Below are 24,312 nucleotides of genomic sequence, written 5' to 3' on the forward strand. Positions count from 1 at the left end.
AATATAATAAAATAGCATACTCTGTTGATAGGAGATATTGCTTTATCCTCAAGGGAATCTCTATTGCAGTTGTCCTCTGAGTTTAGTCTTACTGCCATGGCATCTCCTGTTTTTTTACTAGCTCAGAACCAGGGTACAGCTTAGTAAGCTATCAATGGAAAGAATTAAAAGTAGATTGTAATCTGAAATTCTGCAATAATGAAAGGAATATTCAAATGCATAATGATTTTTTTCCACACTTTACAGTATTGTTAAAATTTAAGTCACGCCATCTGTTTAATGAAATAATGCTCAATGAAATACCAGTTGTAAGCAGGAAGTCACAGGCAATTTACAACTCATATAAGGTTTCCTTCCAGGCAGAGAAGAAAGGAATAGCAGAAGAGCTTAAGTTCGTGCTGAGAAGACTAAGATTTTTAAGCCTACACCCTTTCTAGCTCTACAAAGGCTATATAAGCTAAAAATTTCCTTTCTTACCCCTATCCATCCTAGATTTCCTTTCTGCCACCAACTTACTTGCTTAGTTCTGATTCAGAAATTCAGACAACTTTTTTCTCAGGTATAATATTGGAAAATGTTTACTAAAGGAGAAGATTTCAACTTACCTGATGAAGATCGTTGCCCAAAACATATTCCTGAAAGTAACCTGGTGCAGCAGACGATGCTCTAATGGCCTGCCACAGTTTATACTGACAGCCTCCAATATAATGAGACTTAACACCAGGAAAGTGATTGTAGTTTCTAAAAACAAATGCTTTCAGTGGTGTTCCTCTGTTTACAATGGTGCTCACTGCAGCTACCTAGTGAGTTAGGAGGAGCAAAAATAGTTATACATGATAACAACAACAATAATAAGATATTAACAGCTTCCCATAATTCTTAATTCAATTTATACATTAAATGAGTCTCTGGAATCCTATTCAGTTCATTACTTATTTACTTTTTTATAACATCTACCTAAATTTTAAAAAGTGAAAGTAAAAAACCTAAACCAAAACAAAAAAACCCACCAAACTCCCTAAAGAAAATGCTATTTTTAACCTGAAATTAATTGTTTCCCCTGGCTATTCTGTTTTTACCAATATCTATCCATTGATATTTAAACAGAAAACTGGTGTCATCTATATGATTTTAAAACGTTTTGCCTTTATGAACAGTAGATCATTCTCAAAAGTCTGTAACTAGCAATGCAACAATATCATTAAATACAAATGTTAGAAACGTCAATCAATTTCTTTCTCCAAGAAAATAACAACTTAATATTGCAACCTGAATTAAAGGATTGCAAGAACCTCTCACAAAGACAAAAACAAATGAATCCAACATAAATCTTTCAAGGTTTTTTGTAAGGACACTGAAATGTCAGTAACAAAAATCACATATGTAAATCTAAATGAAAAGCCAAAACAGTATTTCCATAAAACAAAACATATGACTGTAAAAAAATTACCTCTTACAGATATAATCACATGAGGTGAGAGTACATATAGTTATGAGTGAGTGTTACAATATGTAGGACCTTTTAGTGATGATGCACCCAGACTGTCTGGCACTGTCAGAACAATACTCTTTAGCAGCCAAGTGGGTGTTCAATTCTGTTTTGTTTACTATTTTACAGAGTAGGGTGTTTTTGTGAAACTTTACTCAACACCACTAGCAGCTGATGCTGCGATATCACTGTATTCATTTCCATTCTTCAGCTACTTAAATACTTCAATTCACAGTCAGTCAATCCTTACAGAAAAGAAAACAAAAGAAGTATGACGTCTACATGACACTGCAGAAGCAAAATATATGCACGATTCATACTCCATCACTTGACGGAGGAAAAGGTTCCTGTCTTTGTCAAAAGCATGGTGTGGTCCTAAGCCGTGGTAAAAACAGCCAAAAAAAAAAAACCCACCCCAAACACCCCACCACACTTTGGAAAATTTAATAGAAAACTTATCAAACCAATCCTTGAATTTATTTTTGGCAATATCCATCTACAGTTCCACTTCGTGCTGCAGTTTAAGTTGTAAAGTGCTGACCACCTTCTGGAAAAATCCATCTCACCATGAATTTAACAGCAACAGAGCACACCATGGCATGTTTTATTTTGATTTTGATGTGCCTTGTAAAGAGTGCCACCACTACAAAGCTATTACGGGGAATAGCTAGTTTCAACTCTATTTATATTCACATTTTATTACTGAAGAACATGGAAGGAAGCCAAAGATCCCAGTTCAAAGATAACTTTCAAGTCAACGTAGGATAGCTTCTCTCTTAGAAAGCAACATACCACTCCAGCCTTTTCATGTCCTTGTTTTAGACATGGACTAGGAATGCAGTCAGTCAAGCACATGTTTCTATGTTTAGAAAAATGTGAGTATCTTCCATTTAACAGTAAAGCATTGAATATAGTGCTATGACACCAAAACACCTGTTAATTACAGATTGTTCTGAAATATGTGCTATTATATTTCTCTTCTTTCTTCACACCCTATCCTTCACCAAAAATAAAATACCCATGCTTTCTCATCTTTCACTCTCGTGCTGCTGCTGTACAGAACACCCCTCCAATTAACTGGAGGCCTTTATATCACACAGGAAGAGTAGAGATCTTGGGGACTACGAAGGTGACTGGAGAAAACATGGTATTCCAGATAAAGTGAGGAGAAAGCCTATTCTCTCACTACACAATAACACAGATCACAACTGAGATGACAGGATATCCAGATACTCGAATTCTCTTACATGAAAAAAAACAAACCTTGCACAACTTCAAGTAATTGACCTAGTATTTCTCTGCTTATAAGCCTTTTAATATCTCCGAGACACATCCTGACTTAAAGCATTTCAAAAAAAAAAAAAAAAAAAAAAAAAAAAAAAAAAAAAAAAAGAGAGAGAGAAACTGCTGCAGAAGTTTAAGAATCTAGTGAAATTTTATCCTTTACAAGCATGGGTTATCTCATACGGAAGCTTGGAGAGCATATCAATACACATGCTATTTATCCAGTATTCTTCTAGGGATAGTACTCTTACTCAGAAGTCTTAAAGTACTTGTGGAGAACACAACTAGTATTTACCTTAGAAAACTGTACTTACCTTCGGACATTTGGAATTTCTTGCAGTTTCAATCATAAGATTTGAGCCCATTTTTTCTCTGCAAATAAGTGTAAAAAATTGAAAACGCTTCATCAGTTTAGCATGAACAAAAGATATATTTTTATCATGCTCACTTCCGAGAACTTTGCATTTAAAAATAAGCAATGCTTGTCTTTCACTTTAATAATTGTATTTCTATGGTTGACTCCAATGCACCAATATTTTAAACCTTCTAGGCTATTGAAAATAAGTCTGAGTAGAGGTCTTGATTCAGTTATTCACTTCACCACATACTTAACCATAAATCAGCAGGATTACTCAACTACTTTGTGAGATGAAAACGAAGTACTTTACAACATTTAAGAATCAAAAAAGCAACACCTTTATCAAGTGGTTTACAGCAATGAAAATTACTCTCCTGAACTAAGACAGACATCATTCTACCTGATTTAGAAGCAAGTTAGAACATCTACATGTAATGTTCCACGACAACAATGCATTGAACATCCATTTTTCAGGTTGAATTTTCATATGCATACATTTTTACGAATCTGACAGTGAAATGGCATGAATGGTCAGCACTGTAATTTATCATCACATCAGCTTAGGGTCAGTATTCTAATGGCTAACTAGAAGGTAGCCCTTCTGCACAGTGCTGGAGAATGAAGGATATCAGCATACTAGCCAATAATCTCATATCAGCATCTATTTCAACTTCAATTTGCTTATAGTAAAGGTAAAAAACTCTGCAGAGTGGGTGCTCATCCATATTGATTCCAAACAGGCTTTTATTTAAATCAGCAAGTTTTCTTCCTTCTCATAAACACAGCCCACATGAACACAGGTGACGCATCTACCTTATTCTGCAAAGATGGTTTTTAGTACTGCCACACTTTAAGTAAGGTGATTCCATGTGGTAGTGTTAAGAGATCCATCTGTAGCTCATATTACCGTGGCAGCAGGTACTAGTGCTTCCATTGTTAAAAACAACATCTTTATCAATCTAGTCCAGTCAGAAGATCAAAGAAGCTTTAAATGCTACAGTAGCAGTAGTCCTCTATGTAGATAGTAAACTGTATTTGGATGTAGAACAATTTACTGCTCCACTAGTGGATATCTGTGCTTGAAGGATGGCTGTGTACATGTCCTTGAGAGGGAGGAAGGAAGGGAGAAAGCTTCTAGTCCTATGATGGAAGACTGCTGCTGACAATTCTTAAATCAATAGTCTATTTTAGTTCATTTTTTCCAATAAATGCATTAATTCCAGTCTCACAGCCACCATCTAGAAGGGGAGGAGTGCCATCTGCACTCACTAATTGACTGCAGAAGGAGATGAAAGCACACAGAACCATGAAGTGGGAATATACAGAAATACAAGACGAGACTGACAGCGGTGAGATATTAAAGGCATCTACTGACTTGTATCACTTTAATCTCCTTTCTCCTAAATATCTGTATTAGATACTTTTTCTTAAACCTTGAATGCAAAGATAAAAAGCTGCATAAGCAATATCCACTGCTTAATTACAGGAATCAAACTGAGTAATTATTTTCTGACTTCTTGTTTCTTACAAAGGCCAGGAACTGATGCTTCAGAGTAGGTACAAGAAATCCCTTAAACTACTTTGCAACTTTAGACATTAAGGTCTAAAGAGAAGAGTTTAATATCACCTCCAAATTTATTTTAGTTTTGTTGCCAGTATTAATACTGTAATTGCGTATTATACAAATGTCTTTGTCAAGCCTCACTGTTCAATTGTTTTCTTTACCGAAATCACAACACAATTAATTCCACTGTTTACTCACATACTCCATTAAAACAGAAAGTCTCCTAATTTTAACTTTACTGATTATTCTCTTGTTCTTGAAGGAAAGATAAGTATGGTAATTCTTAAGATATTTTACTATCTCAAATTACTGCTTTTATTGTTAAAGAAGCAAACAAGTCCTAATCCCTTTGTGTCAGTTGTCTTTAGGTCACTGGCTACTTTTCAACAATCTTGCAACAGAAACATTCTCTAAAATGGGGTAACTGGGACTGTAAATAGTATTTTAAATGAAACTGTATTACAGATTAATATAACAACATTATAATATTTTCTGTACTTTCAATCCCAACCACCACACACCACATCGTCTTGTTTGACCACAAGCCTACAGGTGTTTCATTAAACTCTCCATGACAACACCCAAATCACTTTTGATATTAAAGTTAGTTTAAATCCTGTAAGCATTTTACATTTGTCCACTCATGGGTTATTACGTTACACACAATTTCATTTGCCAGCCTATTTTTCCATTTATCTGCTTGCTTTGTGTCTGCCTGTGACCTACGCTCTCTAAACATGACCTACATAAATAACAAGTCTCCTTTAGGAATGTTGCTCTTTCATTGCTTCCACTGAGTCCCTAATATCGCAACACTTGTTTCAATAATGCTATGAAGAACACATTGCCAACCATATGCTTAAAGAAACATTCTAATGGGCTACAGCCACGGTGCAACCAAATAGTCTGGAGAAAGAGCATTCAATTCGAAAGGCAAAATTGTAACTTTTATCCCCTTTAAATGACAACAACGAAAGTACCAGGAAACTATGACATCTTTACCAAACCTACAGGAGAGACTTCCATTGCATGTTCCGTAAGGATACAGAACATCTCACTGATAAAGCTGCAAAATCTGTTAAGTGCGTCTGGAGCGACTAACTGGTACAGAATGTGTTGCTTGTCTAGTCACTAGAGAGCAGTCTCAATTCATACTTTAATTTGCGTAACAAATACTGGTTTGAATGATTATTACTTGTAACCCCAAACACATGCACTATCCATTTTCCTATCAACAGAGAACATGTAACTTTTACCCTACCTTCTATACAGTGCCTGATTGCTTCTCAAGATTACAAATTCCCAGTATGGGATTTTAGTTAGCTTGCGAAAACCGCTAGCTGCACAACAAATTTCTCCAGTAGTTTCTCAAGACAGTATGAAAGAAAAAGATTGTATATGCAAACAACAGCCAAAAGAAAACAGAAAGCTTCGAACTATAAGCCAGGTTGTTCTTAAAAATGCAATTCAATATAGCATTGCACAGACTGATGTACGGTAAGTATAATTTTCTGCACAAAGTAGTAAAAGTAGCTGGCTAAAACCAGTCCTCAAATTGCAATTCAAGGAATACTTTAGAAGGGTTTAAATAAATGTATACATAAGACATAAAATCAAAGCCCTACAGCACTCAGAATAAAAAGTTCACTTGGTTGACTATTGTCATTTTCTGAAATGCAATTTATAACATGCCTCACGAATTCACACATTAGCTTAATTAGTTTCAGCAAGAATACTTTCTGACAGAAAATAATACCATCAACATTCTAGTAGGGCTAAATGTATGCCTACATATTGTAAATGGATCCTCTCAGCAAGGCTGACAATTTCAACAACAAAAAGCTACCCAGCACAAGTAAGGCTTTTAAATTTAAAACAACACATGAAGCAGTTTTCCCATGCAATGACTGAAAGTCAGACCTGACCTCCTTATTGGCATAGAGAGATGCTATGCAACCTTTCAATTCTGTTCTCGGTTCCAGGCTTCCACACCACAAGGAACTCTGCAGTAATCTCTAGAGTTTCGATAAAATGTTGCGTAGGCATAGCATCTCCCTTCAGCATTGCTGAATTAGGTCAACAAAAAATAATTTGTTGATCAGTAAATAATTTTTAGTTTAATGTCTGGATAGTATAGTAGCTGCCTGGCTTCTGTCCATTGCACAGGAGTTGAGTGCTTTACCTCTCTCACATGTTACATGTGGCTGCAAAGAATAACAGCATTTTAATTAAAGGCATATAAAATACTTTCACATGAGGTAGTTTTGATTTTCACAACATTTCTTTTAGTTGGGCAAGGGAGAAAAAGAGGGGCGGCAGAGAAAAATCTCTTATTTAAAAAAAGAGGTTAATTTGATAAACACATTTATTCCTAAAAATATGCGTGCTTGGAAGCCTCTCTCTCCAGTTCAGCAAAAAAGTGAGATGCTTAAAACTGAGGCAGCACAGGTATTCCCATTACAATACCTAGAAAAAACTCTTTCAATCCCATAACACACATTAATCATGCTCCCAAAGGAACTTGTCATTACTTTTCCAAAGAAACATTTCACCATTTTACATTTGCTCTCAGAGAAGGTTGTTTCAGTTCTTTCAGTAGCAGGGTCAGCTTACACTGCTTGGGAAACTATGACATAAGTTTGCTAAAAATTATAAACAATGGAACTACCAATACAAATACAGATTAATGGGCAAAATCCCTCAATATAGCAGCTAAGATTAAAAATCTCTACACTACAGCAGATTATTTCATGCCTCACCATGTGTCCTATAAGAAAAAAGGCACAGCAGGTGGCTAGTAAAAATTCTAGCAGATCTATAACGAGTCAGATCAAGCAGAGCTGGCAAGCATACAGGAATATAATCAGAAATCAGTGCGCTAAAGCTTACTTTATTCCCCAGAAACAGAAATCACCACATGAAAGGCTTTAAATGTTTCGGTAAATAGGAAAACAGCTATTTCAAAAGAATGAGAGTGTATGCTAATCCTTTCTAGTTGTTTTAAGAGTTTGTTTATCAGTGAAACAATAATAAAACCAAAGGTTCTCAGACATTATACAAATTATTTTTCACCTGTTTTTTACTTACTTGAGCATTTTCTCCCATATATCACTGTCATAAAAGGCATGGCTCCAACCCATTTTGACTGTTCCAACAATGACATTCTGCTTAAAAACATCTGATCCTAACTTGTGATACAGTTCTTCACAATCATCCAGAGGGATATGGAACAACCCCAACATAAAAGCTAATATAGCTCCTGAAAAAGAGATATTGTGAAATGTAAAACATAACCTGGAACAAGAGCATAAAGATGGATTACTATTTAATGCAGTTCATAGGTTAGCAGAATATCTGTCTTGAAAAGTGAAGATCAATTGACATTTATAACACTAAATTCCTGTTCAGAGATCACAAACTATGTTTTAAAAGAACATATGCAGGATAGGAAGAGTCTACTTTCAAAAACAGAACTACGAGAAGTTGAAAAATGGCATTATTTCATTTTGCAGAATCAATTCCTGCAAGCAAGTATATGGCAGAAAGCAAATTAAATCCACTGCTTTATTTGGAAAGAGAAATGAATAAGAGAAATCAATGCTGTAGTACTAAAAATATATTTGGAGCATTACTTGCTATCTGACAAACTCTGAGTCAGTAAAGAAAAATTCTAGAAAAAATCTGTAAAAATAAGGGAGTTTTGACTAATATACAACACATTTGGTTGCAGTCATTTGTAAACAGTCATTCATACACACTGCCATCTAGCGTGTGTCAAAAAAAAAAAAAATCACCTACCCTTGTAGGAACAAAACAGTATCCAAAAAGCATGGTTGCAGAATACCATTAAAAAGACTGGAAAAATACATTAAATACATCACTACAAGTCTTAAATATATTAAACTGAAAGGGACATATACAACCTTTAAATCTAATCGTGCAATACTGTGAGAACATGTAATTAACCACTAGGAATAGTTAAGACACACGTTTTTCCAATTTGGAAATGAATGCAATAGGTTTGAATAAAACTAATTTAAAAGGGACTAAACTCTTGAAACAGAGCAAGAATAAAACATTTATGCAGAAAGAACCACATGAAGAAAGTTACACATGGCTTTAAAGGAAACATGACTTTCAAGTTTCTTTTGCTCTCACAAACCCCACCAGCACGACAGCTGAGTACCAATGGATTGATGCTCTCAATTTTTTAAAATGTAGCACACACACTTAATATAACCTGGGCCTATTCAACACATCCAAGTTCCATCAAGAGAAACTTACTCAACCGCCAAATCACCAAATGCCTGTATTCAACACAGACTAAACACCTAACAGCAGAGCAACACCATTTTCCCGAGTCATGCACATCCTCTGCTACCTTCTTTTCCTCTTAACTCTCCAGCATCAATTCTACAGTATCCATGTATTTGCTATTCTGGTGAACAGTTTCAAAGTCAAATAGCCAAATTCATACAAAATGCAAACTCCTTTTCACTTCACCTCCTGAGAAATAGCACCAAAACCTGCAGTCTGCATCAGCACACAAGTGGCAGCAGATACTATCAGAGTCAATGTACACATTACAGGGCTTTGCTGAAATCTGCTTGATGGTAACAAGACACTCACAGGAGAGTAAGGACAAAATCAAAGATATAGTGCAGGCTCTATCAGATGGTCCAGTGAAAACACTTTTGGATGCTTCCATCACATCCTGCTCCACATCACAGACTCCTGCACTCCAACCACCATTTCAGTCTTGGTGGTCAACACTTGCAGGGGAAAAAAACACCTGAATGAAACCTGGGAGGCTAAGGAGCATATCTTGAAGAATTCAGGGATACAGCTAAGATGACACAAGATAGGCAAGAATATAACCCTGAAAGATGAAAGTTTTCCTTCCTTATTCAGTATTAGTAAGACTTCAGATGAAGTGCTATACCTGGACCTGAATGACATTCGTCAAAAAAGATGTGGACCAGATGGAAAAAAAGAAAAACACACAAAAAAGTCCCCCACCCCCCAAATCACAGGTCAAGGCAATCGGTCTGTAAGAAAAGCCTAAGTAAACAGGCTATGACAAAAGCCTTTAAATGCACAGAAGGCTGCTGCTAAGAAAAAAGAAAGAATCCATGTTCCTGTGGACAAGAGGAAGCAAATTTGAACTGCAGCAGGAAGATCCACATTAGACATTTGGATTGTCTTCTCCAAAAGTAAAGACAGTGGAGCACTACCACAGAATTTCTGAAGGGTCTGATGTGATTCAAAAATCTTTGAAAATTGTCAATATTGAAACACACACAGCTGATCCTTCCCTTGGGAAATGAGATAACCTCCTAAGGACACTTTCAGCTCTATAATACCACGACTTGACTTATGAATAAGTTCTCCTGAAAAAAATACTTCTTCCATCAGAAAGGTTTTCAAAATGCATTTCAAAACTGGAAAAAAATTATGGGCAAAAAAAAAAAGTTATCAATACAGAGATGCCAGATTTGTTTAAGGAGGCTCCTCATCTGCAAATCACTGGTGGCTGGCAGAATACATAGCAGCACTAGCCCTATGCTGTTCTTAACAACTTGGGAGGAATATTTTGGGAGAACATCCTTATGAAGTCCTTATGCAAACTTCACGTGCATCCAAAACGGATGATCAGAGAGACCAGTACAATTCAGATGTCTTTGTGGAAAAATGGACTGGTAAACAATACGCTTAGAGAACCTTTGATCACAGAAGGTCAATGATCGAATCCCTTGTATGAGTCATTTGAATGCCACTAATTATTAGCTCAATATAGAAATCTAGAAAAAAAATGTAATTTTAGAAGCCTTGGAGCAGGCCAGCACATTTGAAAATGTGGTAGTATGCAATTTACCTGATCATATACTCTTGATGTTATAAACTGCTCCCTGTGACTGAATTGTAATTGCATCACTATTGAGAATATCTTTGATATGCTGGGAGACCGCATGAGCGGTGAAAAGAACATACAAGCCACATCCACAGCATACCTGCAGATAAGTTGTCCTCAGTGGGTTAAGTGCTCTGTGCATCTATGAAGGCATGTCATACTCCAGACAACAGTGATAATCACCCCCACTTACAGAATTCCTAGCAGCTCAGTTCATGGGGCTATGGCACATCTTCCGCTCAACTGCCTTGTTTTCACGTTCAGATTTTTGCACAGAACAGGCACAAACTCAGTACAAAATTTACATTAACTTAGTTCACCCTTAAAAAAAGCTCAGTGGCCATCACTGCATTGTATGTGCTTGCAGATTTTCTGGTGCTTCCATGCCCAGATATCGTGCTCAGCAATAGGTAAGAGACCTATGCATGCAGGTCCCATTACAGTGACCTTTCCCTGTGACTGCCTGTGTTTATATCCTATGACAACCAGTGAAACGAAGTACAGGGAAGCTAACTACAAAGACAGACTCTGTGATGCTGAATTCACAGTAAACTGATTATTTCTAAACCTCCAAGGCAGCTAAACGATATTAGGAGATATGAAAAGCACAGGGGGAAAAAAAGAAAAAAAAAAAAAAAAAAAAAGAGAACTGCAATGCACAAATGGCATCCTTTCTATCATTTAATACATCACTCTTGTAAACCTCAATTCATCCAGCTGCAAGCTTCTGGAAATCCTGTTGGCATATGGACCATCAACACAAACTGAAATGGCAAAGTGCACTGCTAGCACATGCTGACAGGTATGTACAACCTCTCCCAGCCATGTCTTGTCACCTATTATTGCAAGCTGGGCTACCGCAGACAAAAGCTTGATAGTGTAAACCAAGCTTAAAAGAACATGTTAAGTACTAGCTAGCAGTTACAAAACCCAAAATCTGATGAAGAATTAAGAACAAACTTAGTTCTAATCAGAGCAGTGGGATCGAATTAAGAACACAATGCCTCTCTATCAAAGATAAACTGTCTTTATCATGACTGAAGAAGACATTAGAGAAGTATTTTGTAGTGAAACTGACTTCCAAAGAATCAACCACTTACTGCTAAATTAACTAACAAAGGATTTTTTCCCAAAGACTATTAAAAATGTAAAGCAGAGTACTATATTGTGCCTACAAACAAATTCTGTCTAGTGGACACAAACATTCTCCTCTTCTCTACTGTTTTGGGCCTATTAAGCAAATCTCTGGCAACACGAACATCATATCTACTTGTGGTGGTCTGCACTTAATGTTATTTCTGAATTCAACTGTATAGAAAATAACTATAGTGCAAAGAAAATTAAGAATGCAGGTTTCTAAAGGAAATTGAGATGCTGAACTACAGTATAACTCCCATGTTAGAAATCAGGACAATGCTGCTACTGATCTAGCATCATTTCTGAAATAAGTGGCTGTCTTTCAAAAAAGAAACATATGCTTCAGAGTTTCCTATTTCCTAGGGAGGAGCAACTTATCATTGAGTCATGAGAGTAATTAAGGCTGGGAGGGACCTCTGGAGGTCATCTAGTCTAACCTCCTGTTCAAACAGGCTCAACTAGAACAGGTTATTCAGGACTTACTCAGCCAGAGTTTTGAGTATTTCCAGGGATGGAGATTCCACAGCCTGTGCAGGCAACTCCTTCCAGTGACTGGCCATCCTTGCAAGGAAAACGTGATTCCTTTATACTGAATTGGAACTTCCCATATTCCAACTTGTCTCTTGGCTTTTTTTTCTATCACTGTGCACCCTCGAGAAGAGTCTAGCTCCAGCTTCTCTGTATTTTCACGTTAGTTGAAACAGTAATGAGGCCTCCCCTAAACCTTCTTAAGGCTGAATAAACCCAGTTCTTGCACTCTCTCCCTACATGTCATGACCTCTAGTCCCCTGAGCATCTACCTGGTCCTCTGCCAGACTCACTCAGTATGTGCAAGAACGTACCCAACAGATAAAGGGTTTACTGAGGAGCCAAAAACTAGACACACAGTGGCCAGAGACCCTTAATCTCTTGGGTATATTCTTATGCATACAAGCCAGCACATGGCCAGCTGTCTTTACTACAAGGGTACACTGATGACTCATGTTCAACTTGTTTCAAGATGACCAAGGCTTTTTCTGCAAAGCAGGTTTCTAGCCAGTCAGCCCACCTAAAAAGGGCCTTGTACTTGGCTTTATTGAACCTCGGGTGGTTCCTGTCAAGCCATCTCTCCAGCCTGTACAGGCCAATCTGAACAGCAGGCATCACTGCCCTGACCACTTCCTCTAATTCAGATCATCCAAGATCTTGCTACAGGCACTCTCTGTCCTGCTGTGCAGGTTATTAATAAAGACAGGAAACACTATTGGCCCAGTATCAGTCCCTGAGGGACGTTACCTTAGCTGTCTGTAAAGCCCCATAAACTTCTAAGATACCTGTATCTGTGTGCAAAATGAAGGTTTCATATTCATTGAAAAAATGATAAATTAGTCTGAAGTTACAAGTGTATCATGAATCACCCAAAGTTCTTATTCAAAAGAAAAATGAAAGACTTTAGAAATCACATCTGTACTATCCCATCTTACACTCCAGGTCGGAAACCAGCAAGTTCTGCAAAATCTACATTTATTCTTAGATGTACTTTCACTACATTGATAGCAAAATTCCAACTTGTGGCTTAACAATTACCTGTGCTTACACCACAAATGTAGTCAAAAAGTTGATGAATCGGCTTTCCAGTTAGCTCTTCTAGTTTCCGCAGAGTCTGAAGCGCAACTAAACCCCTGAAACACAAAAATCCCCTTCACATACAATGGTAGTTTTATCTTACATGGCTCTAATTAAGCCCACCTTTGCTTAAGTATAACTAATTGTAACTGAATAACTACAGCAGTAAGAATCCTGAATATTTCAGGGAATGAAAGAGTAGCAGAACAATATTAAGATGGAATTATGAATACTAAATATAAATTACATTTTCAGGCATACCAAAAATTGTACTCAACAGCTACAGCCATCATGTTTTGTAGCCTTACTGTTTTACAGTAAAGACTCAGGGATGATCATCTTCTGCAGATGTAGACTCAGATTTTAGCTGCATCCATACCACACAGCACTTAAAGCTTGGTCTTAATAGGGCTATATAATACCCCGTGGGGCACAGTATTTTTCTCTCTGTGTTTTTTTTTTGCCTCAGCTCAATGTATCTGAAATAGCGGGAGAGATGCATTCCAAACCATCAGACTTGTGCTTCTACAGCATGAAACAGCATCTGGCATGCAGAGGTGCTAACTCTGCTGGGCTAGAGCTAGAGAACGGTGTATGGCAAAAGGAGAGCCAAACCAAGCGCCACCTTGCCAACACATTCTGCTGAGAATGGCACCTCCTGCATGGTGCCTCCAGATCTATCCTGGCTTGTGCTGAAGAGCAGTAGTCAAACCAGTCCAAAACTATAACCAGCTGAACATCGCCAACTAAGGGCCACAATAGCCAGCAGTCAGTACTCAGGCTCACTCTCTGGACTTCTCTCATTTAGCATCATAGATGTAGATACTCCTTCCTAAAGATCAGGTGTCTTAAAACGTCACTCCCCTAGAAATCTGACAGAAAAATTAACACACTTTATACATATAGGCATCGTGCTGCTATCTGTGAAGCATTCTTCTTTCCACTTTGTAAAATTTTTATTGGTTACCCAAACTTTTGGAAATGTAAATACTGAAGTCGTGACATGCACTTACTCCTTACTGACGACAACCGATTTTGATGCAAGTAAAGAAATACTATTGGGAAACAAACAGTTCGTGAAACTGTATTTCTGCAATGACTTCATAACTCACTTTCTACCAATACAGACTTGTGAATCAGTAAATATTTGCCAACAATATTTCTTCAAGTATGCCTGAAAACACAGCTTTTAGTAAACATCAGACTTCAAATTTAACAAGCAGACTTCTGCTACTACTCCTTACATGTGGTAGGTGCATAAATTCATGCATAACTAGAGCACACGTAAATAAGGACATGTGGCGCGTAAGTTAAGAAACAGAAAAAAAGCATTAGTTGTAGAAAAAAACATACATCAACAGCACGGACAGAACAGCTTTCAACACCAAACTATTCATTGTTTCATAAGAGCAGTCCTGCTAGGGCAGGTCACACTCCAGAAAAGTACAACACAACACAATCGTAAGAATATAAACTACTTCAAGTGCTTCACACCAATTTTGTATTTCTGAGGTTAGACTTGCGAGCAGACTAACTCAAATAACAATTTAATTTACTCCCAAAAGGAGAAAGAGCCAATGCAAGCACCTAAGCGTGTAATCAACTTTAAACGGGTAATTTCAGTGTCACAGGACTACTAATGCATGGAAATTTAAGAACAAATGCATAGAAATATAATACCCACCACCTGGATAGTCAAACGTAATAGAACTGTAAATCATAAACTGCATCTTTGGGCACAAACTTACCAAAGAGAAACTGAAATTTTATTTCCAGTTGCAGTATGAAAAAGGCTACAAGTATATAAAACAGAGGTTTTACCTTGTTCCTCCTCCATCAATAGCAAGGACTCGAACTCCCCAGCCTTTCACAGGGTCTGTATATCCAATTATAGCTAAAGTCTCTCTAACAGCAGCCTGAAGACTTTCATCATTTGCCTGTCTCAGTCGCAGTAGGCACGGGATTAATTTTTCCTTTTGATAAGTACAAAGATATTTCATTCTAACTATATGTTTACATCAAAAGAATCCATACTTAAATTTAATAGTTTGGCATTTAAGTATAAAAGTAATATACTACTTAAACTCAGAAGAAAATGTATTTAAACGTGTATTTACTCATCTTTCTTTCTAACAAGGGAAAGAAAGGACTCTATTATGTAGTACAGACCTCACTGCTAAAGTAACTGCCTATAAGAATTAAACAATCGAGGTGAAACATAAATCTTTTGAATAACTAGAAGAGCTACATTTATCAGCAATCTAGTTTTATTGATGTTCATGTCACATTGGTCAAATAGAAACTCAAGTACGGAGCATACCATGTACAGCTAAGAGCCCAGATTCTGCTGCGTATGTACCACATTATTTCAAAACAGGAAATGCCTTCAAAATACACTAACATTAAAACAAAATAAAAATTAAAATTCCTCACACTGAAAACTTTCAAAATTTGCAATTATTATCATAAAGATCTAGAGTATTATCATCAAAATGGGAGTAGCGAATGTACTCTTTCACAATACAGTAACTCACACCTACTCATGTGGGTGCCCGACCTATGTCCTGCCTGGATGATTCATCTGGCCTGCACTCCATTCCAAAAACTCTCTTTTCCAGCAATTCTACAATCTATGTCACACATTCGTCACATCTTGTGGAAAAAGGCAGGGGACTAACAAATGCTGTGATTTGGCTAGTACCGCTACAATAGTTTACCACCCACCTCCTGTACCCTCACTGCAGGAAAGAGAATGAGCTGGACCAGATTACGTGAACTTATTTGATGCTTATACTCCACTCTTGCCATCTCTCTTTGAAGGAAGCATGCGAACAAGCATAAAAACTGTTGTGCATACGGAGATCAACTGTACCGTACATTCCCATCCGGTCAATTGCGAAAGAGCACAGAGTGTACCACCTTTGTCTACCACTAGAATAAGCTATACTGTCTATCCACACAACAACGCTGTATGCTTCTAAAATGAAACACTGCAATCATAAGAGCCTTTGGCTAAACTACTGATAGTTTGCAGACGAATCTGCTTGAACCAGCTAAAAAAAAAAAGCTATAAAGAGATACTCACATTGTAATCTTTACAAATAGAAAATATGACTAGTCCACAAAAGCACAGAAGAAAGTTTTATGTTATTCTACGTCAATCGTCTGTCAGATATTAATTTTTTTCCTAGGCATAAAGACTGCACCTTAATAGCAACTCTTCTGCTCTCTGGAAATTCTAGAAGATGATATGTCAGTTCTTCAACTCTGCTGATACAGACTCTTGGATTAGAGGATCTTCGTAGCGCTTGAACTAAAGCTCGAGTCCTGTTATCAATACTCACTCTTGCAATAATCTAAAAAAAGATAAAGTTATACAAATAACATAAAATTACTCTCAGAAATGTGTCAAGTTTGTCAAGACTAATTCCAAACTGTTATTTCAAGATTTCTCAGAAGTAATGGACAGCATGTTGTACTAGAGATCTGCTACAGGTTCCAAGAAAGCATTGCTTAAACGTAAACAGGCGACCTTTTGTTTCTTTGTTTACTAGAAAAATAAATAAATAATGCTTCCAGCAACCATAAACCAAACAAACATGTGTCTGCACGTACTCAGACGTATTTTCAGGGCAACTCGGAAATCATAGTATTTGGACCATGAAGGAGTGCAAGACTGCTATAGCTACAACAAAAAAAGTGCAACTAAATCAATCTCTGTTTATGTACTCTCTCTATACATACATATAAACTAAACACACATATACACTACACACATGTACTATATACACTTTAGATCTAAAAATTTACATATACATAGACCTACTTATATAAAAAGTATATACACATTTTTATATGTATACACATGTTTATATATTTCTTTGTAAGTACATCTATGTATATGTGAGTTTACATATAACTTATACCATGTATACGTTTACATAGTTTGTATGTGTACATACATAATAAGTACATATACATTTATGTATGTGTACATACATATGTATATACATACATATGTAACTACATACATAGATATATAATCATTTATTTAAGTATATATGCATGTAACTGTATATGTAAGTTTAAATGCAGGTATATACACATATATGTGTATATCTACACTTGTATAAAATACACATAGAAATATTAGGTAGAGAAATAACACTGAACAAAGACTTGCCTTTTCTCTCTGAAGAGACAGATGCTTTTCCCGCTCTTCTGCGGCCTTAGCCTCTTTTGCCTTGTCCTCCTCATCCTTCTCAGGCACTTCTTGTTCCAGCTGTTTACTCTTTTCTTGTGAAACAGCTTTCGTATCAGATCTTAACTTGGGAACCAATCCACTGATGTAACTGTCTACAAAAGCTTGTACGCTGTTACTGGGATATGAAAGAAAGTTTGCAATACTTTTTTTGGTGGAAACTGGAAGGGCAGTACTTGTCTTTTCAGCACCCAGACTCTCTGCTTCAGGAGCTAAAGTAGCTGCTGAATTCACTGTCTTTTCTTCACTCCTTATGGTATTTTCTGACAAATTAAGCTTATTCCTCTCTTCACTTTTAGAGTCCTGCAATAAGGCATTCCTTTTTTTCTCTTGATCCATGACAGAATTATTGTTAAAGTACCAGTTAATGTGATCCGCTACAAAGTTGTAAGTCTCTCCAAAATTTGTAGAAAAGTAGCTTATATGAAAAAGGTGGGGTTTAGTACACACTGAATCTTCTGGATTATCTTGATTAGTGCCACTTGAGCTCACTAACATAGACTCCAGGTTTACATTTGCACAAGTAGATTTCTTTGCAGCTGGGCCTCTGTTGCAATCCTCCTGATTTCTGGCATGTGTGACTTGTTTATCATTTTCTAGATTTGCATTGATGCTACTTGCATCTGCATTACTTTTATTTGCTTTTCCCAGAGTATCCGAGTGTGACTTCAACCGAGCTATCCGTGAAACCAGTTCACTGTGAGTGCCAGACACTGCCTTTGAAACCGATTCTATAGTATTCTTAATTCGTGACATGCGACTGTTCACTTTTGCAAGTCCTTTGGAAGAAGAAGTTAAAAGTTTAGAAACTCCGTAGCACAAAAAGTCATGGCTATAAATGTATTTGTTATACCAAAATGTTCTGCTTCTGGCCCATTTACACCGAGGCTCGCTTGTATGAAAAACTCTCGGGTGAATGGCATGATTTATCCTCCAGCAGACTTTAGGTCTATACAAACACAGGTATTTGTCTCTTTGCTTCCACCAAAGACTTTTTGGGTTAAGCACAAAGAACAAATATGCGTCTAAATATAAATGAACTGTCATTACTTATAAATAATTACACCTTTTCTATGTTGCTTGACTACTTCATTCCAGAAAGTACATTTCAATAAATAAGTCTCGTATCACGGTGTTATCTGAAAGAGAAAAAAAAAACAACAATGGAAACCCCAAACCAGTAACAAGTTAAACTAAAATCACAGAGTTGCTTAAAGCAGATGCAGCTTATTGATTTGAGTGTCTTCATTGAAAAAATAAAACAGTCTCATGGGGATATCTACTGCTCAGGACATTTGGTAGTTCGATCCCAACATTTTAATTTCAACACGTTATTTCTTAAAGGCCTGTTTAACTCCCTCTTGAGCAATATGCAACACTTGTCAAAAAGCATTTAGTGATGTATATAAAATTGCTTACCGGTCTTTCCCATAAAAAGGAATTTGTATCTTTTTAGCAAATTATCTTGTGCAGAGATCAAAGCTCAAATGGGACTGCCATTATAGTACCATCCCTTCACAGAATTCCTCCCAGGGGACACCAATTATTCGAGCAAAGCTTCAGCACAAAGCCACAAGTTCAGCAAAACCTTCTGGTCCCGCGATTTCAGGACAGCGCACAGCCCTCACTCCACAGAGACGGACGTTTCTGGGGAGGATCGGAACTTTCCGCGCTACACGAGACGACCCGCAGGAGCAAACCCACCACCTGCAGGGGGGTACCTGCTCCCCCGTGGGCCTCCCCCGGGGCCTGCCCCGCCACGCTCTGCCCCACGGCAAGCTCCACCGCCCGCGACGAGCGCCGGGGAGGCCGCGCAGCCCCCAGCCCAGGGCGTCCCGACTCACAGCTCCCTCACGCCCGCCGGTCGTCCCGCCGGATCACCGCCACCGGGGTTGCGCGGGATGCGCGGTGCTATGTAGGGGCAGGGCCGCGTCCCGCCCCAGGAGGGGCGGCGGGTTCTAGCTCTGCCTTGCGCCATTTCGCGGAAACGGTTCCGAGCGCAGCCGCGTAAACAAGCGGCGAGGCCCGGCCCGCCTCCCCCCGCCCACGCTGCCTCACGCACGCGGGCCCCGCGTGCCCGGCACGCGCTCGACCCCCCCCGCCCCGCCCCCTTAACGCCCCCCCCCCCCCGGGACGGCCCGGCCCGGCGGCGGGTACCTGCTGGGCAACGGCTGCCGCCTCCTCCCGCTGCCCCGGAGCAGGGCGGCCCGCGTGCCGCCACCCCACCCCACGGAGGCGGAGCAGGCAGGCGGACGGCGGTACGGGCGGCTGGGCCGCGCCACTGCGCCTGCGCCGCGCCCCGCACGCCGGAAACAGCTGAGACCGGCGGCACCTCACCGGGCGGGGAGCGAGGGGCGGGTGTGACGCGGCTGGTGGCACGGCGGCCCGAGGGGCGGGGCTGGGCGGGGCGAGGTCACGGCCGTGGCTGCTGCGCCTGCGCAACGGGCGGTGGCTGGGGAGGGGGCAGCCAGGGCGGGCCGGGCCACGGAGGAGGAGGGAGGATCTACCCGGGGGGGTGGGGTAAAACACTGTTTTTATGGAGTTGCTTAAGCTTGGGGTGACGGTGGCAAAGGACGGCGGATGCGCTGTGTACCTCGGTAGGGTGGCGAACGCCTTGCCTTGGGCATTAGGAAGGTAACGTTTTGCCTGTGGTTTCAGGTCCCAGTCGGCTGCTTGCGTTCTTTCTCACAAAGGTAAAATTCATTTTCTTACCTTGTATTTTCTTCTCTAAAGGAAAATTTGTATTCACGGCATGTTGTAATTATTATCATATATTTTTAATAGATTGAACAGATAGAACTTTCTACATCTCCCACTGCAAGACATTCTTCATCTCTTGGATATTTTATGAATTTGAACTGCATAATCTGTAGTTCCTTTTCTGACTCCTGTCAGTATGGTGGGTTGACCCTGGCTGGATGCCAGGTGCCCACCAAGCTGCTCTGTTGGTTCTCTTCCATCAACAGGACAGGGGAGAGAAATATTGATGAAAAGCTCGTGGATTCAGATAAGGACAGGGACATCTCTTACCAAGTACCATCTTGAGCAAAACAGACGTGACTTAAAGAAATTAAATTATTGCCAGTTGATAACAGAGAAGGATAATGAGAAATAAAATCTTAAAACAACTTACTCCCACCCTTCCTTTCTTCCCAGGCTCAACTTGAATCCCAATTTTCTCCACCTCCTCCCCCTGAGCGGTGCAGGGGGATGGGGAGTGGGGGTTACGGTCAGTTCATAAAACATTATCTCTGCCCCTCCTTCCTCCTCAGGAGGAGGACTCCTCACACTCTGCCTCTGCTCCAGTGTGGGGTCCCTCTCACAGGAGACAGTCCTGCACAAACTTCTCCAGCATGAGTCCTTCCCACGGGCTGCCACTCTTCACAAACAGCTCCAGCGTGGGTCCCTCCCACGGGGTGCAGTCCTTCAGGAACAGGCTGCTGTAGCGTGGGTCCCCACTGAGGTCACAAGCCCTGCCAGCAAACCTGTTCCGATCTGGTCTTCTCTTTCCATGGGTCCGCAGGTCCTGGCAGGAGCTTGCTCCAGCACGGGTTCCCCACAGGGTCACAGCCTCCTTTGGGCACATCCACCTGTTCTGGTGTAGGGTTCTCCAGAGGCTGCGGATGGATATCTGCTCCACTGTGGACCTCCATGGGCTACAGAGGCACGGCCTGCCTCACCATGGTCTTCTCTATGGGCTGCAGGGGAATCTCTGCTCTGGCGCCTGGAGCACCTTCTGCCCCTCCTTCTTCACTGACCTTGGTGTCTGCAGAGTTGTTTCTCTCACATCATCTCGCTCCTCTGTCCCAGCTGCTGTTGCACAGCAATTTTTATCTTTTCTTAAATATGTTGACAGGGACACTCCCAACGTTGCTGATGGGCTCAGCTTTGGCCAGAGGTGGGACCGTCTTGGAGCTGGCTGGAACTGTCTCCTTTCAACACAGGGGCAGCTTTGGGTGTCTTGTCACGGAAGCCACTGCTATCTCCCCCCTACTACCAAAACCTTGTTGCATAAACCAAATGCAATGACATTTTTGCACACTTAAAATAGTATCAAGGCAAGACTTAAAGGCAGTATTCCGGTATCACTTCCTCAGTGAAGTACTCGGTGGCCACAAAGAGCTCATGAGTCACATATTATCTAGGGTCCTTTTGGCACAGCACAGTGGTGGTTCACATCCAGGTGCTCATCTGTTCCCTTCTAAACACTTTCAGAGTTGCTGCTTTTTGGATTACAGTGGCCTGTTCTTCAGGTAAGGTCTGCCTGCCTTGTCTGCAGATGACTGCATATCTGGTTGTATTACCTAGTGATGGTTTACTCCTGGCAGCTGTTTTTAAGACTTGGCTGCTATTCTTTAATTCATCATGGGATTTCATTATCAATGGTTAAACTCATTTTTAAACCACATGGCTCAAACAATAGTGGTGTCTGCCCTGAATGCCAGATGTAGCTGAGCAGGGAGGTTTTGCTGCTCGTTGTTGTATGACTTTCTTCAGGTAAAGGCCACTTACTATTATGAGAGCAACATAGTGCTGATAGGCTTTATACTGTGGTAGCAGTGTTAGCTTAAGCAGCTTCCCCAGCTGTGTCTGCCCTTGTGCAAGCCCCAGGACTCTCCTTTGCTTGCCAATGTGGTGAACTGAATTGGATCTCCTAAAATGGCTTAAGAACCAGTGGCCCATCTGAAAGCCACAATCTGAGCTGGCTTTAAACAGGCTAACTTGCATTCTTATGACAACAAAGGGTTAGGCAGAACAAGTCCTACAACTTCAGTAAGAAGGAAGTTTGGTTACATGAAGCTTCTCTGACTGGCAAATGAGGTGTTGGAGGTAGGTGGCAGCGGATCCCTTTTATCTGCATGTAGCTCCTTGCTCGAGAGTCACACCTTCTCCCGTAATCTCGTCGTAAAATTCTCTGCTGTGCCTGCTCAGACATTCGTCCCATGGCTGGGATACGTACAATGGTATGTCGTTTCATACCTCTGATAAGGAAAAGGTTCAAGGATTTTACATTTCAGGTCTAATCGCAAACCCACGTGTTCTTGCCACACAGCTCTCCCCGAGGATGAACAAGCCGCTCTGATCTGACATGTTCAGAGGCCCATCATTCATCAGCTTCTCCAAACAACCACACAATTCTCCGAAAGAACTCAAAAACACTGGAATGAAAAAAGATAAATTTCTGTATTCCCAGGCACAAATTCCACATCCACACCTTCCTCATACATTTTGGCAATTTGGTCTTCTCTTTATTGCTGTCATGACATTAAGAAGAAATGATCTCAAATTTGTGTTAAGGCATCCCATTTGACTAAATACCTACTTCTTATAGAAGAGAGATGAATCCACCTGCGGTATTCAGGGGGTGGCTAGCTCCAATTACAGTAGCTTTCACCTAGTGTGGAAATGATCCTGTTATCACATTTTGAGATACATTTTAATAGGATGTACATTAACAGTTTTAAAAATACTTTCATTTCAATACTTTCCATGGGAAGTCTCCAGCAAGAATTCGTTGTGATTATTGATGGTTTTTTTTCTGATCTGTATTAGGTTACATACCCAGCACTCAAGCTCTGTCAGCGTGGTCCCTTAAAACATGACAGTTTCCAGTTTAGGTTAATACTGAAAGTAGTTTGATTTTAATGGGTGCTATCCTTGTAACTTAATTAAAAAAATCAAAGGCTTTCAAAACATTTGCTCGACATACATGTTCATACATGTTTTTGTAGGTAAGATGCAAACTTTTGTAAATCAAATTACAGCTCCAAAATTGTGGTGAATCTGCCTACTTTAATGAAAGAGAGTTCTTTGGTGTACATGATTTTTGTCACGTTATAGCCAAAGTATTGTGATGTCCATACTACAAGTGAGTTAACTATGTTTATTTATATATATGCTATATTTTAAATGTCATTCATTATTTCTAACATCCCCATTTGTATGTTTGTCTTGGGCTGCTACTTGGGGAGAAAGTCATAATGCATTATGAGGTACTTTGCTAAAAACGGGATATTTACCAGAAGTACTTGTTCCAAAATTTGCCTTTCTAGGTTTCTCTTTCCCAATCTGTGAAATATGGAAGTTTTCAATTTTTTTACAGCCTCCTTTACTATAAAAGGTGGCGCAAACACACTGAAATTAATTAATTCTGGAACTCTTTACAAAATTAAATCTTACTCTTTATTGTTCCATGACTTCAGCTTAGATGAATTAAACTTGAATAGAACAGCTTCTAGGGGTGAGATATTAATTCTGAGAAAGTATTTTTGCATATACTTTCACTTTAGATTTGATATAAAGGAGTTATAAATATGTATAACATTTCAGTATATATAGGCAGGGTTGGTTTTTTTTTTGCTTGCCATATTGATTATGCGTGGTATCCTGGAAACAGAGCACTGTCACCTAAAAGACTCAAACAAATTAAAAATACCCCAAGTATTTGCAAGCACTGTGACAAATTAACATAGGTTGATAGGGTAGTATTCTGTTAATGATGGTGCCTGGGATAATTACTTAAATCTAACATCTTCAATTAAGCCTTAGGGAAAATGCAGTTTTCTATTTTCATCAGCGTAGGATGACATAGGCAGAAGCTGTGTACCACTCCCAAGTAGGTTAAGCTTTGTAAACGCGGAACACAGCTATTCTGCTTCTTAACACTAGATGGCAGACAAAAGTGGGAAAACATTTCCTTGTT

General features: G+C 39.4%; 2 protein-coding genes across 5 annotated transcripts in view; one reads left to right on the forward strand and one right to left on the reverse strand.

Annotated features, from left to right (window-relative positions):
* Positions 1 to 19,896, reverse strand: part of PNPLA8 (patatin like domain 8, phospholipase A2) — a 41,546-nt gene extending 21,650 nt beyond the window's left edge. The window contains exons 1-9 of one of the 4 annotated variants that reach the window (XM_075428232.1): positions 19,767 to 19,895; positions 18,676 to 18,748; positions 17,532 to 18,388; positions 16,555 to 16,704; positions 15,170 to 15,321; positions 13,310 to 13,404; positions 7,783 to 7,954; positions 3,088 to 3,145; positions 606 to 800 (exon numbers count right to left, since the gene is read on the reverse strand). In XM_075428232.1, the coding sequence (XP_075284347.1) occupies positions 606 to 800; positions 3,088 to 3,145; positions 7,783 to 7,954; positions 13,310 to 13,404; positions 15,170 to 15,321; positions 16,555 to 16,704; positions 17,532 to 18,365 (1,656 nt within the window). In that variant the 5' untranslated portion in view covers positions 18,366 to 18,388; positions 18,676 to 18,748; positions 19,767 to 19,895. Of the gene's footprint in view, positions 1 to 605; positions 801 to 3,087; positions 3,146 to 7,782; positions 7,955 to 13,309; positions 13,405 to 15,169; positions 15,322 to 16,554; positions 16,705 to 17,531; positions 18,749 to 19,330; positions 19,353 to 19,453; positions 19,622 to 19,766 lie in introns of those variants that run through there. The other 3 variants (XM_075428229.1, XM_075428230.1, XM_075428231.1) reach the window with 3 other exon arrangements.
* Positions 19,897 to 20,118: 222 nt separating this feature from the next.
* LOC104337485 (arg8-vasotocin receptor) overlaps positions 20,119 to 24,312 on the forward strand; it is a 29,154-nt gene continuing 24,960 nt past the window's right edge. The window contains exon 1 of the transcript XR_012764946.1: positions 20,119 to 20,302. The gene's annotated coding sequence lies outside the window, so the exon portion shown is untranslated. The remainder of the gene's footprint in view (positions 20,303 to 24,312) is intronic.

This window comes from Opisthocomus hoazin, chromosome 8, assembly GCF_030867145.1.
Source record: "Opisthocomus hoazin isolate bOpiHoa1 chromosome 8, bOpiHoa1.hap1, whole genome shotgun sequence".
Classification (NCBI taxonomy): domain Eukaryota; kingdom Metazoa; phylum Chordata; class Aves; order Opisthocomiformes; family Opisthocomidae; genus Opisthocomus; species Opisthocomus hoazin.